Source organism: Poecilia reticulata, chromosome 3 (assembly GCF_904066995.2).
Source record: "Poecilia reticulata chromosome 3, P_reticulata-male-v2, whole genome shotgun sequence".
Classification (NCBI taxonomy): Eukaryota; Metazoa; Chordata; class Actinopteri; order Cyprinodontiformes; family Poeciliidae; genus Poecilia; species Poecilia reticulata.
In genome coordinates this window covers 29,406,997-29,425,159 of record NC_088832.1, presented here as the reverse complement: position 1 = coordinate 29,425,159, position 18,163 = coordinate 29,406,997, and the positions used below count along the sequence as shown (strand labels likewise).

General features: G+C 36.1%; 1 protein-coding gene and 1 long non-coding RNA gene across 2 annotated transcripts; both read left to right on the top strand.

The window, feature by feature from the left end:
• Positions 1 to 6,927: 6,927 nt before the first annotated feature.
• On the top strand, positions 6,928 to 8,645 carry LOC145551015 (uncharacterized). Its single transcript, XM_081604875.1, has 5 exons — positions 6,928 to 7,501; positions 7,577 to 7,897; positions 7,991 to 8,108; positions 8,244 to 8,296; positions 8,599 to 8,645. Exons 1-5 carry the CDS (start codon positions 7,126 to 7,128, stop codon positions 8,643 to 8,645), a joined length of 915 nt encoding a protein of 304 aa, XP_081461001.1. The 5' UTR covers positions 6,928 to 7,125.
• A 316-nt stretch (positions 8,646 to 8,961) lies between these two features.
• Positions 8,962 to 11,725, top strand: LOC145551001 (uncharacterized). The gene is made up of 3 exons (XR_014086762.1): positions 8,962 to 9,310; positions 9,446 to 9,519; positions 10,222 to 11,725. It is a non-coding gene; the product is annotated as an uncharacterized LOC145551001 (long non-coding RNA).
• The last annotated feature ends 6,438 nt before the right edge of the window (positions 11,726 to 18,163 follow it).

Below are 18,163 nucleotides of genomic sequence, written 5' to 3'. Positions count from 1 at the left end.
CGATGGGGAAAAGGCAGACTGACATAAACCTTTTAAAACAACGGAAACAATTTCTGCATTCTGATTTTGAATTTAAAAGTGCTGTGTTGTTCTATCACCCCCGTTTCATACCGGACCACTTACAGCACCGTGTTAACGCTATAAAATGAACGCTCTCTATCGAGGTATCACCCATGGAGGGATTTCTTTATTTTAATGGGTTCATTTTTCAGTGGGATATACAGTGAGGGTATCGTGATTCTAGCTCCAGTAGCAGGAGAACGGAGCTGCGCCAAGAAGCTAACAGAAGCTAACAAACACTGAGTAGAAGAAGAGCTGCCATCGATACAGTTGCAGCCAAGCATGGTTTAATGTTACACAATACAGTTTCACCAAGTTGCTCAAAGTCTAAACTGGTATTGTTGAGCATTTAAGGTGTAAAGTTTACCTTCGACTAAACGCCCCCCAAAGGCATCCCAGCGACCCCCTTTTGTAAAAATGTCCGCCAGCGCCCCCTGCCGTCCTCTGAACGCCCCCTGGGGGGCGGTACCGCCCACGTTGAGAACCGCTACTCTACACGTTAATTCACGTACCAATACAAAGCAATTATAGAGCTCTCTAGTGGAAGGGAGGAATTAATCCAACAATATGTTTTATTAATAACAATCCAATATGTGTAACATGCAGATATATGTAGCCCTCTTCACTCCGATCATCGTAAAATTGTGTCCAAACCATCAGTTTATATAAATATCCATATGTTAGAATGACCCAGTCAAAGTCCAGACCAGATCCAATTGTTAATTTGTGGGTTAAAAATTAATGTTCAAATCCATTCTTCCTCTAATCTGACTGATACTGAGTTATTTTGTAGAGAAGAACCTGCAAGAATGTGATTTTCTATCATTGTAAAGTTTATTGATGCATACCCCCAAAACTTGCTGTGACTTGAGAGGAAAGTGGTTCTGAAAATGACCGATTCAGTAATTTTCAGATGTTTATTTGTAACAAAAACTAAAAATCATGCATAATTTTTCTTCCACCTAACAGTTATTCTCTGGTTTGTGTTTTACAAGGATCAGTTCCGTGTAAAACAACTTGAACTCCATCAAGCTTGGGACTGTAAAAATCACATTTCCAGTTGTGCCATACATTCAAAATTAGACTTGGGACTCCATTTTCGACTGGGTCATTTTAAAATATGTTTACTGTCATCCTGATGGAAGGTAAAACTCTCTCATGTCTATTGGAGGCTGCAAAACTAATAAGTGAGGATATTGTTATAGAAGTGACTGTGAACTTCTTCTACTTACACTGAAGTGAAACTACACACAACTATACATACAAGTGTTCATCATTTGTATGTAATGAACACACAAGTGATGTTCATTACATAACATCAGGATCAAGTAGGTTGCACTGGTTTTTATTTAGCTGTAACAAAGTAAAGGAGACTGTTCACAAAAACACACACCATATTTATACGATTTCAATTTGTAAAAAAAAAATCTGTCATTTATCTTGTTCATCTATTTACACTGCATGTTCTACTGCATAAAATTCCAGTGAAACACATAGAAATTTGTTGTTTTATAATGACAAAATGTGAAAATTCCAAGTTGTATGAAAACCTTTGAATTAAGTTGAAAATTCTACTATTTTGGATTGGGGTTTTTTGTCTATTGGAGAGTACTCATGTGTACTTTCTGAAGCATTGTGGGGCTCAACTAGTTGTGTGCTTAATTCATTTAATTTTACCAATGTGCTTCACGTTTTGCTCTGTAAATACTGAATGCTGATGGCAATACTGTTTTGGTAAGTACACCTATAGCTGCAATGTTCACAATGTCCACTTGAGTTCTGTAAAGCAAATAAGTCAATAAGTAAATGTCTATTCAGTTCTTGAAAAAGTACATTTTGGAGCCAACAATGTAAATAATTTTTTTTATTTGCAATCATTAGTGCTGTGAAAAGTTTGAAAGTAGGAAAAAGAAAACCAGGGAATTGGATTTTCCAAGACTAACTTGAACTCTTAAATGACTTACTATGAAATGCTATAATAAATATGATTTATGCAATTCCCTCTTGAGACAAATGGCATTTATTTCTGGTTGTTGCACTTTGTTTTTATCGCAGCCACAGATGAGTAATCTTGCACCTAATGTGTAACAGTGCAGAATGACTTACGGGAAGTACATTACTTCCCTTAAAGACTTAAGTGAAACAAGATATTTATATCATACAAAATATTCAGTCAACATGTGGTCAGTTTAAATGAAGGAAATACAGAAACCTAGATCCAGAGTGAAATAAAGTAAATCATGATAACCAAGTACAGACAGTTCTTTGAATACATTATTGAATTAATTTATTCTGTGTTTTTATGACTCTATGACGTTAGATTTGTTAGAGATGCAAGAAGTAATGTTTTTGTCAAAATTGTGACATAGTAAGTTCTAAGCTTTGGTTTGGATATGTCATATAGAGAAACATTAAAACCAAAGAAAACAATTTGTAGCAGTCAATCACAAGTAAACATTTCAGCCAAAAAATAAAAATAAAAACGATACATTGTTTCATTTAGAGTCCTTATCTATAAAAAGACATAAAAGTGTCATTTTATAAGATTTCAGGCTTTATGATAAGCTTGATTTTTTTTACAGCTATTAAAACAACACTGTGAGAGACACATTTAGTTTAATTTATTAAGGATTAAAATCCTAACACTAACAATGTGTTCATGAAAACCCAAGCAATGATGCGGACTTCTCCAAAAGGGTGACATCATGTGGTCATGGGTTGCTATTACAGTTCACCCGACTCAGTGGCGCAAAAAGTGGGTATGCAGGGTATGCAACGCATAGGGGCGCAGCACTAGAGGGGGCGCCAAAACCCCGTCTCGAAAAAAGTTTTTTTCTTGTTGGCATTTTCTATATTTAACAGAATGAAATGATCATTAACAGGGAAACCGCACTGATTAGGCGCCCCTCAGCTCCTTCACGTCGCTCTCCCTTCCCATACAGGTGGCTGTGCACTTGCCCCTAAGAGAACGCAGGCGCGCCTTTTGAATTTTTTTATTTTAGATTTCCACTCGTAGTGCACTTGACAAAATGGAGCGGCAGAAAAAAAAGCTGTCCGGGGCGCAAAACAGAAAACGGAAAAGTGAGAAGGATAAAGATGTTGGCGGGATGAAAAAAAGCCTTTCAATGTGGTTGAAAGATAGTAGGTAAGTACCGTCAGTGTATTAGCAGGACAGGAGGGTGGTAAATAATCAGGTTAGCTAAAGCTAGCCTAATACGGAATCGTCCCATATTTGGCTGTTAAAAGTTGCCTCCCCTATTAAACCATTAAGGGACGCGATTTGTTTCGTATTTCTATGAATATCTGATACATAAACCTGTCACAGACACATAACCGCACACTAGTGTAAGAATGACCTAAATAAAACTCAGGAAATATTAACACGGAAAGCTAAAGCTGTTGTGGCAGTGCCCAGCTATGGTCCAACACTTAGCTCTCCAGGGCGTAATTTTTTCACTCATATGCATTATGGATTCTTTAATTAAAGATGAGTTGTTCAAGTTCATGTGTGTATCAGACAAATTCCTTAGAGTCACTTTAGCCCTTAGACTCAAAAAGGTTGGTTACCTATTTTACCAACCTTTTTGGCAGGGGGACACTTAAGTTTAAATGTCTTATTCAATACTACTACAGTGGTGATGTGATGTATCTGATAAGTCAGATTAGATGCAATGTCCAATCAGTAACTGTTATCCAACAAGGAGATGATTTAAATTAAAGTTTCATTTATATTGTGGTTTGACTTTATATTGTGGTTTAAGCCTATTTAACACAAGATTTATGTCACGGAATGTAACAATTTAAATTCCATAAATGTTAAAACTCTGACAAGGAGTGCAAGCTGTTAAGATTTCATATTTCCAAAACACGAAATGTTGAGCACTGAGTGCCCTTGCTGTTAAATTGCGTTAAATATTTGTACTCTAATAAACTTCTTATTTGCTTATGATTGAAAATTTCACCTGATATAATATGTGACAATGTATGTTCCAAGTGCGTGACTAAGGGAGGAAACCTGAGAAACTGGGAGGGGGGGGCGCCGATGATGTTTTCGCATCCACCTCACAAATATGTAGTTGCGCCCCTGACCCGACTTGTCATCTTATTGGTTGCTCCTTGTACAGCAACATTTTGCTGTACCATCTTCTCACGTGTAAAAACACACCGGAAATGTTGATGTTTAACAACTAAATACTGTAAACTCAAAATGTTATGTTGATAAAGTTGGTGCAAAAAGAGAGAACCTTTTTTTTCTATATGAATGACTTTATTATATTAATAGTATTTGATGTCAAATGAAAGAAATAAAAGTCAACCAGAAGCACTTTTGATTGTGGTTTGCATGTTTAGTCCTCTCAAATTGCATGCCTGACAGAAAATGGACTCTAAAGGTCAGAGAGGGTTTTCTTATTATGACAAACTTTGTATCTTATTTTGAGCTTCTACTAAATATAAAAGGCATGCAAAGACAGAAAGTAATATATGTGGTTTATGATTCCTATGTTTGTCTCTGCGATCAAGACGTCTATGATAACAACTTTAAATAGCCCACTAAAATAACCCATAGCAATTTGACTCAAAGTCAGTTCAGATAAAGTCTCAGTGCTCATTTGGCTGCTCTCCATAGATACTGTGTGAAAGGGTTTAAGAGGCAGGGGCGCCGCCAGGAATCGTGGGCCCCCTGACAAAAATTAAATTGCCCCCCACCCCCTTAACCCACGTAGATGCTGGTATAATTTTTTGAGTCTATTTGACCCATAAAAAGCGTCACAATTTTAAAGACTTGCATCTGCCTTGCTTTCTTTGGTTCAATACTGATAATTAGCACAATATTTACTGCTCATAAATTGTACATCCAACAGTCCACATTCAGTATGCAAGTAGGTTGCTTACATTTTTTCTATTAGTTTTAGATTACTGAAATATCTCTCCCCATGAGCAACAGTCAAAAGCAACATGCAAAATATACATAAAGCAATCCAGACTTCTCAAAAAATACTGTGTAGTTCCATTTTATTCAATCTACAGTACATAACTTTACTAAAAAATATGTTTTCTCCACATTTGTAAATGAGACATATAATCTGTGAAAACAATCAGTCTCCTCCATTTCCTTCCTGAATTACTGTTGCTAAAGTAATGCGCTGTTCTGACCAAAAGCAACCAATCAGAACCAGCAGGACGGTCTTAGTGCTGTCAATCAACCTCATTCACTCACTGCTAAATGTGCTAATGGTGGAAAAACAACTTATTATTACAGGACAAATGTTTATCTGCCATCATTGGTAACTATGCTAACCAAACTGAGCATTCACAACAGGCTGCACTAGCTACAGCATAGCACAGAGCAAGGGAAAGGAGGATGAGCCACATGAGATTGTGATTGACAACACTAAAACTCTCCTCCCACTGATTGGTTGTTTCTAGATAGTACTGTTAGAAGGCAGAGGAAACAGATTTTTCACAGATTATCTCTTATACCGTACTGTCACGATATAATAGCAGTTTCAACAAATATGTGAAAAAATAAAAAATAAATTAAATAGTTGCATACTGTAGCTTTAATTTCACTTAAGAGAGGACTGATCAGGAGGGATGTGGGTTAGAGCTGCTGCTAACCGACTCATCTGTTGCTAAGTGTGGTAAAAGGTACAGGGACAAGTTAAATATATGAATATCTTGGTAATTTTTTTCCTTAAATCATTAAATGCTAACGAAAAGGAGGCAAACAGTAGTCTGTAGCTAAACTAACTATGCTGAATGGTTGATAATCTCACACAGTCTACCCACCTCTCTTGGAGAAAAACTGGGCTAAATATTGACACTCTTCTCTCTCCCTCTCTCTATTTTTCTATCTTTTTTTAAAACCTGACTTTATTATTTTTCTTAGCAGCATAGTAACTTGTCGGTCAGGGGCCCTTAGAATTGTCCTAACTTTTCCCCCCTGTACGGCTCCCCTGTTCAGAGGGTATCATGATCGTTGTCTGGCTTCTGCCTTCTGAACAAAATTACTTTTAAACAGTATAACAGATGTATAACAGTCTAAATGGCTGCTTCAAGAAATGTTCAGGATGTACAGAGCTTTGAATAGCATTCATAGCCCTAGCATCTTTACCCATTCTGTCAAATTACAACCACAAACTCCTCAATGTAATTCTCATGAGATTTAAACATTCATGAAGTTATTTCATTTTTTTTACAGTTATTTAAAATGCTCCAGGTTTAACATTGCTGTTGTAAACTTTCTTCACATATAATCCTTGGTTTGTTGTATAGAGTGTTATATTTTGCCAGTCAGTTACTTGTGAAGATGAGTTTATTAATCTTATTCCTCTTTTTTTTGTCTAGACTGTATTGTTTAGTTTAATCTAATAATGCAGACTAAAAAGTTACTGGTGTGTTTCAGGTCTATGTGAAACGAGTGGATCTGGGGAGCTGAAATACATGTCCATCTTTCAGTTCTAAATTCTCAAGCTCAATTCTCCTTAAGCTTATGTGAGCTTAAGGAGAATTGTAAGAATTAAAGTATGCATTTTTTGTGGTTTATCAAAGATGGCAGAAATGAAGCCGTCATCATACAAAATCCACCAAGAAGAAACTCAAAATGTCTCCCGATCCTCTCTACCTGCCTTCTTCCTTGTCACTGGTATAAGAAGATGCAGAACTAAATCCAATAGAAAAACTATTGCTAGACTTGAAATTTTATTTCCAGAGATGCTCTCAATCCAATCTGACTGAGAAATTTAGAAAGAAGAATGGGCAGAAATGCAGTAGGCCAGCAAAGAAGAATAAGGAAGTGATGTGTTATAGTTCCTGCTTGCTTTGTCTGTAGGTGCAGGAACAAGTCATCAGGTCTGATTAGAAGGTTTATGTGAGCGAGTCAGAGTCCTGCTGAAGATGAAGACAATACTTGTTGTTTTCTGTAAGTAAACTGACAGCAGATAGAATCAAAATCTACATTTTAATTATTTTTGCACAATGAACATCGATGTGACTCTACACTTTTTGTCTTCAAGACATTTTGCTAAACCAGGTCATTGGCCAGACAGAAGGTGAGCAAAATCTATGACAAAACTTAACAGAACAAGATGTATTTTAAGACGTTATGTTGCTACATTTGTCTGTGTGTCTTTTTCTGTAGACATGTATCCTGTAAAGATTCTGGTCCGGCAGAGAACTATAAGCGAAGGCAGTGACCTTTACTTAACCTGCAGCCTGTTCGGGCAAAAGAAATACCCCTCTTTTTATGTTTATTTACTGAAAGATGGACAAGGATTTCAGAAATTGAAACCAAAGCAAAATTTAGAGGATGTTCTTTTCACAATATCTAAAGTTCATCTTAATCTCAGTGGAAATTACAGCTGCTTGTACTCCACTACAAATTACAACCTTTCTGATGTAGAAAGGAAAGGACAGAACGTTGCTGAGATTCTGGTTATACGTGAGTATTTATTTTATTCTTTTTAATTCCACATGCAGCTGCTTTTATTTCTTATTTTCTCCAACTGCTATGCAGCCAATTTCATCCCAGCAGAGCTCTCCATAGCTGGACCCTTCACAGTTCATGAGGGAAGCAGCGTTGAGTTCAAATGCACCTTTTCACAAATCCTGCACACTCTCAATAACTGTCAACTCATCTACTGTTACCTGAAGAAGAATGAGACCATCCTTCAAGTACAAGTATTTGATCTTGCTCGGATGGAAGCCTCTTTCACCATTGAAGGTGCCGTTTCAAGGGATTCGGGTCCATATAGTTGCCTTTTGCTGCCATCAAAATGCTTCCAGAAACAATGGAATGAGCTTCAGGGAATAAATACGGTGATTCTGGAGGTCAAAGGTGGGAATTTTTCCACAATGTATTTTACGTTCCACATTTTCCTCTTAAAACATCTCTGAAAATTTATGTCATTAAATTTAATTTGTATTTCAGAGGATTTGATCCCATGGGCGGCTTTGTCTTGTGGAATTACATTCCTTATGTTGCTTTTCAGTCTGTGTCTGGGATGGTTCGTTTATAAAAGGTGCTTCAAAGTTTTGTACAAGCCATGGTGAGTCTTTGTTTAGCTGCACTTCCTGTTGGCAGACGGGATAAATTAACAGAAAATGATGTAATTTAATGTAAATGTAATACATGAGGAAGAATTTGCTTTCTGTTTGAATTGTGTGTTTTCTCATTTTGATAGTGAGCAGCAGAATACAGATGTGTTGGCACCGACAGATGTGGAACCTCAAGAGGGTATGTAGGTTAGAATCAACAAAAAGAGACTCTTTAGAAAATCTATTCTTTAAGAGATCTTTAATGATTTGACAGGGAAATTATTCTCACTCATCTGCTTCAATTTAAATACTTTTTTTATTAATAAACAAAGGAAATATTTTTTTTCTCTTTCAAAGTTTATAATGCTTAAGGCAAAGCCTGTTGAATTGTAAATGTTTCTGAACTTTCATAATTTTCTCCTGCTTTAAAGTTCAAGATTTTTTATGATAAAAACATGAGTACAAAATCTCACTGAAATGATTTAATCTTCCTCTTTCAAGGGTCAGAAGAAGAGAATTCTTTCAGCACAGAGGGCGAAGAAGAGTAAGTTTGCAAATCAGTCTTTATATGATCTGTAATCAATTTGTTTGTTTATATCTATATTTTTTATTAATAAAAATCCAATATGTGTAACATGCAGTTGCATGCAGCCTTCTCAAACCACCAGCTTATATAAATATTCATGTGTTAGAATGACCCAGTGTAAGTCCAGGCAAAATCCAATTGCTAATTTGTGGGTTAAAAATTTATGTTGAAATATATTCTCCCTCTAATTTGACTGATACTGAGTTACTTTGTAAAGAAGAACCTGCAAGAATGTGATTTTCTATCATTGTAAAGTTGACTGATGCAAACCCCCAAAACTTGCTGTGACTTCAGAGGAAAGTGGTTCTGAAAAGCACCGATTCAGTAATATTCAGATGTTTATTTGTATCAAAAACTAAAAATCATGCATAATTTTTCTTCCACTTCACAGTTATTGTCTGGTTTGTGTTTGTTGATGTTCTCCTTTCCGCTTCTCCTTCCAAGCAGTTGCCACAGCGCAGCAGTCTCCCCCAATCCACAGACAGATGGACTTAGCACAAGTTTTATACTGAATGCCCTTCCTTATGCAAACCTTCCTGTTGTCAGCAACAAGGAGTGGGTTTCAAACGAGGACCAACTTGCAGGGCCACTTGCTGTCGAATCTGAGCCAATAACAACCTCAGTAAGGTTTGTGACGTGACAGAAATGTGAAATGTTAAAGGACAATTAATGTTAGCAACACACTGTATTTAGCTATTTTTATTTATTTTGCTGGAGTAAAAGTTGTGTCTAGCATTTAACCTGACGACATTTTTTCATCAGAAATCAACAGCATTTTGAGACAACAAAGGATGTGACCGATGACTCATGTGAGGGAATTTACAGCGTTATTCCAGGTAGGAGGTCATCATTTACTTTCAGTCTGTAAATATATTATCATGAGTTAGATATGTTAAACATCAGCACCTGATTTTAATCACTTTCTTCTTCAAAAATATTAATTACAGATCGAATAAGTTATTATTACTTGTATTATTACAAAAAATATTAAACTCCATGTACATTATAATGGCTTTGACATCACTTGTACAGTCCTTGTGTTCAATGTGTGCAATGTAAAACAATTCAAAGACATGCATGAAATGCCTTTTGTAGCGGCTAAGATCCTATATTTTAGGCTACTGGTCGTTGTTGTTGAAAGGCGTTGGTTTTACGTGCGATCAATTAAGATTCAGGATGCCGATCTTCCGTTTGACTTAAAATAAAGTCATTTATTTTCAGTGCAATGTCCATTGTCTTACTGTTTCCCTTAAGATCCACATAAATTCGACATCTATTCAAACAAAGCACAGTAGAAAACTGTTTGCCTCTACCTATTAACCACACCTGAGCAGAATCATGGTTGACCTTAAATAACCCATCCCCCCATCAGACACTCAGAACTCAAAATAAATACCCCCCCTGGTGGCGATAAACCCAAGAAAGAATAAATGGCTCCTACACCTTTCGATCATATTTTAGAATGTAACTGTGAATACAGAAGTGCTAAACAAAGAAGCACAGATGCATCTTAACAGCTTCCTGTTTTTTCACCACAGATGATTCATCTGCAGGACCAAGTATGTTACGTGTGCTGTACGCCACTTCTTTCAAAAAGCAACAAAAGTCATCATGAAAGTCACCAGAACAAGACTTCACCTGAATGTGATGCATAAATCCATTACATGAATTTATTTTGTTCATTTCGCTTTTGTGCTACTCCAGGACAATGCAACAGTGTTGACCTGATAGATTTAGCCACAAGGACAGTGCATTGTTCATACAACTTGAAATTTTCACATTTTGTCACATAATTTCAAATGACTTTGAAAATGAAAAGTAAAATTAAAATGATATTTGTTTTGTGTGAATACATGGATTTGTATTAGTTTGTTTCTATCAGTTTTAATTTTGTGCCACTTCCTTGTAAAACAACTTGAATGCTATCCAGCTTGGTAGTGACTGTGAAAATCAGTTTTCTAGCTGTGACATAGATTCAAAATAAGACTTAGGTCTCCATTTTGACTGGGTCATTTTAAAATGTGTTTACTGTCATCCCGACGGATGGTGAAACTCAGTCTAATATCTATTTGAGGCTGTAAAACTAGCCAAGAAGTTAGATTGTTATAGAAGTCAAATCCACTGTGAACTTCTTCTGCTTACACTGAAATGAAACTATGCACAAGACTGTGCTTATTCATTACATAACATCAGGATCAAGTTGGTTTTTATTTAGCTGTAACAAAGTAAAGGAAACTGTTCATCAATATACACTGCATGTTCTACTGCGTAAAATCCCAGTGAAACACAAAGAAATTTGTTTTATAATAACAAAATGTGAAAATTCCAAGTTGCGTGAAAACTTGTATTAGTTGAAAATTCTACTATTTTGGGTTATTTTTTTGTTTTGTCTATTGGAGAGTACTTATGTGTACTTTATGAAGCATTATGGGTTCAACTAGTTGTGTGCTTAATTAATTTAATTTTACCAATGTGTTTCACTTTCTGCTCTGTAAATACTGAATGCTGATGGCAATACTGTTTTGGTTAGTACACCTATAGCTGCAATGTTCACTATGTCCACTTGATTTCTGTAAAGTGAATAAGAAAATGTCTATTCAGTTCTTTGAAAAAGTACATTTTGGAGCCAATAGTGTGAAAACAAATAAATTTACAATCATTAGTGCTGTGAAAAGTTTAAAAAAGAAAACCAGGGAATTGCATTTTTCAAGAATAACCAGTAGATGTCGCTATTGACCTGACCTCTTAAATGACTTGCTATGAAATGCTTTTAATAATTATGATTTATGTAATTCCCTCTTGAGACAAATGGCATTTATTGCTGGCTGTTGCATACTTTTATCGCAGCCACAGATGAGTAATCTTGCACCTAATGTGTAACAGTGCAGAATGACTTAAAGGAAGTGCTTATTTCCCTTAAACACTTAAGTGAAACGAGATATTTATATCATATAAAATATTCAGTCAACATGTGGTCAGTTTAAATGAAGGAAATACAGAAACCTAGATCCAGTGTGAAATAAAATAAATCATGATAACCAACACAGAACCTTGTCACTTTTTCTTCGTTTGATTAGTTTTTTCTTTCAAGCATTTTGCAAGACAAAGCAATCTGAAAGTCATAACAACTAAAAATGTAATCACTGCAACAACAAACAGGAAGAACAGGAAAACATCTACAGAGTAGTAGGAATACCAAGGCAGTCTGTGGGACTCGGTTCTCAGATGAGCTGCACCTTGGTGTCTTATTACAAATTCTATCCAGAAGAGGGCGGTATCGATCGGCTTCATTGGCTGATCCCTGTGCAATCTGGAGAGTCTGCATGTTAATCCTGTAGGATGGTTCAGACAGTACTTCTTTGACAGTTTTCAGAAATGTGTCCTCTTTGTCCACAGTAGCTAAGGTAAGGATCTTAGCTGCTCCTCTGTCTTGCAGTCGGAGAAGATTGTCATACTGGTCATAAAACACAGGTAAACCCACTACTGGTACTCCATGGTAAATGGCCTCCTGGACTCCAATTGTTCCTCCGTGAGCCACAAATAGTTACACCTTTAGATGTCCTAAAAGGTCTTTTTGTGGCATCCAGTCAACCAGTAAAGTGTTTTTTCCAAATTGGCTGGTTTGCTACCTTTATAGCTCCAGATTACTTTCTGAGGTAACTGACCAAAAGCTTCAGTAATTTTGTTCTTCACATCTGATGCTGCTCTCAGATGTAATGATGTTCTTGACAAAAAGTTATACAATTTTTTATTAAAAACCAAAATGGTTCACAACTGCATTTGTAAAAAAACACATGATTATTAGAAAAAAAAGTACAGACAGTTCTTTGAATGAATTATTGAAAAATAATTAAATTCTTCTGTGTTTTCTTGACTGTATGACGTTAAGAGTCACATTCGTGTTAGAGATGCAATACAGTAATATTTTTGTCAAAGGGTGTAAGCTCTGGTTTGGATATGTCATATAGAAAAACATTAAAACCAAAGAAAACAATTTGTAGCAATCAATCACAAGTAAACATTTAAAAAAAATATATGATTACATTGTTTAATTTATTACTTAAGTTTACTTATGTATAAAAAGACATAAAAGTTTCATTTTGGAAGATTTCAGGCTTTATAATAAGCTTGTTTGTTTTTTACAGCTATTAAAATAATACTGTGAAAGACGCCCTTAGTTTAATTTATAAAGGATTAAAATCCTAACAATGACAAGGTGTTCATGAAAACCCAAGCAATGATGCGGACTGCTCCAAAAGGGTGACGTCATGTGGTCATGGGTTGTTATTACAGTTCACCTGGTTGCTCCTTGTACAGCATTTTGCTGTACCATCTTCTCACATGTAAACACACACGGGAAATGCTGATGATTGACAACTAAATCCTGTAAACTCAAAATGATCATGATTAATGATGATATTGATTGGTCATGGGTTGTTACTACAGTTCACCTGACTGCCATGCTATGGGCTCTTTGCGCGTACGGCGTTGACGTCACATCTGCATGAACCAATGCCGCTCACTTGTTTCCGCTTTGAGTTACCATGACAGCTAAAAAAGACAAAGTCGTATTTCATACGCAAAAAAAGCAATACTATGAACATTGGTGTCTTCCTAAGACAGATGTAATGAATGGAAACTTTTAAGTTTCCATTCATTTCCAAGCAACCCTGAATTAAGAAGGTGGCTTGTAAATATTCGTCGCTACCAGTTAAAGCTAACGCCGCACAGCAAAGTTTGCAGCCTTCACATCACTCCGGATAAGCTTCTTCAGCCTAAAACTACCGGGGGAGACGGATGGTAAATAAAGAAGCCTCCCTGAGTTATTTCCATGGAATCACTTCTGTATTCAGCCTGAAAGAGCGAGTTTATGGGAACCAGTGAGCAGACCAGCCAGACAGCCGAGCAACTGATCCGCCTGTACACACTGCTGTAAACACCGTCCTATCTGAGCTCTTCGCAAGAAACATGCAAAGGTAATAAAACGAAATAACATGGAGACCTTAAGCAACACGGTCATATTTTTCTAAAAGCAGCAACTTTGAACCTGAACAGTCAGGTGAACCAGATCTCTGACACCAGAGCTGCGCTACTGTTAAGCTATGAGGCTTGTTGTGCTCCGTCAGGCTTCGGAAGCTAAAAGCCCGAACCGTAACCTCCCAATTAGTCTCTGACACTAACGACAATAAACACACACAATATACTTGAAAATAACGTAAAAACGTTATCGGTTAGAATGTTTAGATACTTAAATAGCACATTTTTACAAGAACAATGTTCAGCAACTTTGATTGCCTACTAGCAGAAGCTAATGTTAGCCACAAAGTTTAAGAAAATAAAACTCATCTTTGTGTCAGTGAATGTATAACGAGGCGTACATCTTAAAACCTTTCTCCAGCTTCCTTGTTGGGGCTTCGGGTCATGTACTTACCTCGACCAAGCCCTGCAAACACCTAGTGTAAAATGCCATTTTCAATAGATCGGAAACAACCGAGCCGCTTTTCCCCGAACGCGGAAGCTGACGTGCAAAGAGCCCATTGGTTGCTCCTTGTACAGCAACATTTTGCTGTATCATCTTCTCACATGTAAACACACACGGGAAATGCTGATTATTGACAACTAATTACTATAAACTCAAAATGTTATGTTGATAAAGCTTGGCGCATAAATAGAGAACCTTTTATTTCCTCTTTATAAATGACGTTATGATATTTGTAGTATTTGACCTCAGAGGAAAGAAAAAAAAGTCAACCAGAAGCACTTTTGATTGTGGTTTGCATTTGTAAATATGTTTAGGCCTCTCAAATCGCATCCCTTACAAAAAATTGACTCTGAAGGTCAGAGAGGGTTTTTTTTTTTATTATGACAAACTTTGTATCCTATTGTGAGCTTCTATTAAACATAAAAGGAATGCAAAGACAGAAAGAAATATATGTGGTTTATGATTCTTATGTTTGTCTCTGCGATAAAGACTTCTATGATAATAACTTTAAATAGCCTACTCAAATAGTCCATAGCAATCTGACTCAGTCAGTTCAGATAAAGTCTCCTCAGTGCTCATTTGGCTGCTCTGTATGAGATCTTCCACAGATATGTGATGGGATTCAGAAGGTGTCATGATCGTTGTCTGGCTTCTGCCTTCTGAACAAAATTACTTTTAAAGCTCAAAGATGTTGATGTATAACAGTCTAAATGGCTGCTTCAAGAAATGTTCAGAATACACAAAGCTTTGAACAGCATTCATAGCCCTAGCATCTTTACCCATCATGTCAAATTGCAACCACAAACTCCTCGATGTAATTCTCATGAGATTTTCTGCTCATAGGGTGAGCAAAGACTTTGACCTACATGCAAAAAGCTATTCTGGCAGAAAGTTAACACTGTACAACAAACCACATCCACAACAACCATGAAGAGAAGAACACAGCTGGGGCTGTGGTCTAGTGGTTGAACTGTTATTTATTCTCCACTTGTTTCTTAAACATTCATAAATTATTTCATTTTATTTTACAGTTATTTAAAATGCTTTAGGTTTAACATTGCTGTTGTAACCTTACTTCACATATAGTCCTTGGTTTATGGTACCGAGTGTTATATTTTGCCAGTCATTTACCTGTGAAGATGAATTTGTTAATTAGATAAATCTCATTCCTCTTTCTTTGTCTAGACTGTATTGTTTAGTTCAATCTTCTAATGATGCAGACTAAAAAGGTACAGGTGTGTTTCAGGTCTATGTGAAATGAGTGGATCTGGGGAGCTGAGAGGAGCTTAAGGAGAATTGTAATAAGTATGCATTTTTTGTGGTTTATCAAAGATGGCAGAAATGAACCTGTCATTGTACAAAATCCACCAAGAAGAAACTCAAAATGTCTCCCGATCCTCTCTACCTGCCTTCTTCCTTGTCACTGGTATAAGAAGATGCAGAACTAAATCCAATAGAAAATCATTGCTAGACTTGAAATTTTACTTCCAGAGACTCTCAATCCAATCTGAGTGTGAGAAATTTAGCAAGAAGAATGGGCAGAAATGCAGTAGGCCAGCAAAGAAGAATAAGGAAGTGATGTGTTATAGTTCCTGCTTGCTTTGTCTGTAGGTGCAGGAACAAGTCATCAGGTCTGATTAGAAGGTTTATGTGAGCGAGTCAGAGTCCTGCTGAAGATGAAGACAATACTTGTTGTTTTCTGTAAGTAAACTGACAGCAGATAGAATCAAAATCTACATTTTAATTATTTTTGCACAATGAACATTGATGTGACTCTACACTTTTTGTCTTTAAGACATTTTGCTAAACCAGGTCATTGGCCAGACAAAAGGTGAGCACAATTTAAAACAATACTTAACAGAACAAGATGTATTTTAAGACGTTATGTTGCTACATTTGTCTGTGTGTCTTTTTCTGTAGACATGTATCCTGTAAAGATTCTGGTCCGGCAGAGAACTATAAGCGAAGGCAGTGACCTTTATGTAATCTGCAGCATATTCGGGCAAAAGAAATACCCCTCTTTTTATGTTTTTTTACTGAAAGATGGACACGTATTTCAGAAATTGAAACCAAAGCAAAATGTGGATGATGTTCTTTTGACAATGTCTAATGTTCATCTTAATCTCAGTGGAAATTACAGCTGCTTGTACTCCACTACAAATTACAACCTTTCTGATGTAGAAAGGAAGGGACAGGACATTGCTGAGATTCTGATTATACGTGAGTATTTATTTTATTCTTTTTAATTCAGCATGCAGCTGCTTTTATTTCTTATTTTCTCCAACTGCTATGCAGCCAATTTCATCCCAGCAGAGCTCTCCATAGCTGGACCCTTCACAGTTCATGAGGGAAGCAGCGTTGAGTTCAAATGCACCTTTTCACAAATCCTGCACACTCTCAATAACTGTCAACTCATCTACTGTTACCTGAAGAAGAATGAGACCATCCTTCAAGTACAAGTATTTGATCTTGCTCGGATGGAAGCCTCTTTCACCATTGAAGGTGCCGTTTCAAGGGATTCGGGTCCATATAGTTGCCTTTTGCTGCCGTCAAAATGCTTCCAGAAACACTGGAATGAGCTTCAGGGAATAAATACTGTGATTCTGGAGATCAAAGGTGGGAATTTTTCCAAATGTATAAACTAAAATGTATTTTACCTTCCAGATTTTTCCTCTTAAAACATCTCTGAAAATTGATGTCATTAAATTTAATTTATATTTCAGAGGATTTGATCCCATGGGCGGCTTTGTCTTGTGGAATTACATTCCTTATGTTGCTTTTCAGTCTGTGTCTGGGATGGTTCGTTTACAAAAGTTGCTTCAAAGTTTTGTACAAGCCCTGGTGAGTTTTCGTTTAGCTGCACTTCCGGTTGGCAGATGGGAGAAATTAACTGACAGTGATGTAATATAATGTAAAGGTAATACATGAAGAAGAATTTGCTTTATGTTTGAATTATGTGTTTTCTCATTTTGATAGTGAGCAGCAGAATACAGATGTGTTGGCACCGACAGATGTGGAACCTCAAGAGGGTATGTAGGTTAGAATCAACAAAAAGATATTATTTAGAAAATCTATTCTTTAAGAGGTCTATAATGATTTGACAGGGAAATTATTCTCAATCAGCCGCTTCAATTTAAATACTTTTTATTAATAAACAAAGGAAATATATTTTTCTCTTTCAAAGTTTATAATACTGAAGGTAATGCCTCTTTAATTGTAAATGTTTCTAAACTTTAATTTTCTCCTGCTTTAAAGTTCTCCAATATTTTTTTATTAGTACAAAATCCTATCAAAATGACTAATAGTTGCCTTTTTGTAGGTTTTTTTTACTAATTCAATCTTCCTCTTTGAAGGATCAGAAGAAGAGAATTCTTTCAGCATGAAGAGCGAAGAAGAGTAAGTTTACAAATCAGTCTTTATAAGATCTGTAATCAATTTGTTTGTTTATATCTATATTTTTTATTAATAAAAATCCAATATGTGTAACATGCAGGTGCATGCAGCCTTCTCAAACCATCAGCTTTTATAAATATTCATGTGTTAGAATGACCGAGTCAAAGTCCAGGCCAAATTCAATTGTTAATTTGTGGCTTAAAAATTAATGTTCAAATATTTTCTCCCTCCAATCTGACTGATACTGAGTTACTTTGTAAAGAAGAACCTGCAAGAATGTGACTTTCTATCAATGTAAAGTTGACTGATTCATATCCCCAAAACTTGCTGTGACTTCAGTGATTTTACTGAAGTCACAGCAGTGGCGTGTGCTTGTATGAAGCACTTTGAAGATGTCTTCATCTTGAATATGTGGCACTTAAATAATTTTATTGTTGTTGGGTTCAAACTTGTATTGTATTTATTCATTTATTTATTTTTTAAAGCTGAAACATAAAACAGTAAATTCAGTAATTTTCTGATGTTTTCTTGTATCAAAAACTAAAAATCATGCATAATTTTTCTTCCACTTCACAGTTATTGTCTGGTTTGTGTTTGTTGCTGTT

Excerpts from the sequence above, each read along its gene's own strand:
- LOC145551015 (XM_081604875.1), top strand. The coding sequence starts at position 7,126 with ATGACAAAACTTAACAGAACAAGATGTATTTTAAGACGTTATGTTGCT. Across the intron at positions 7,502-7,576 it reads TGCTGAGATTCTGGTTATAC|CCAATTTCATCCCAGCAGAG; the intron begins GTGAGTATTTAT and ends ACTGCTATGCAG. Across the intron at positions 8,109-8,243 it reads AAAGTTTTGTACAAGCCATG|TGAGCAGCAGAATACAGATG; the intron begins GTGAGTCTTTGT and ends TCATTTTGATAG.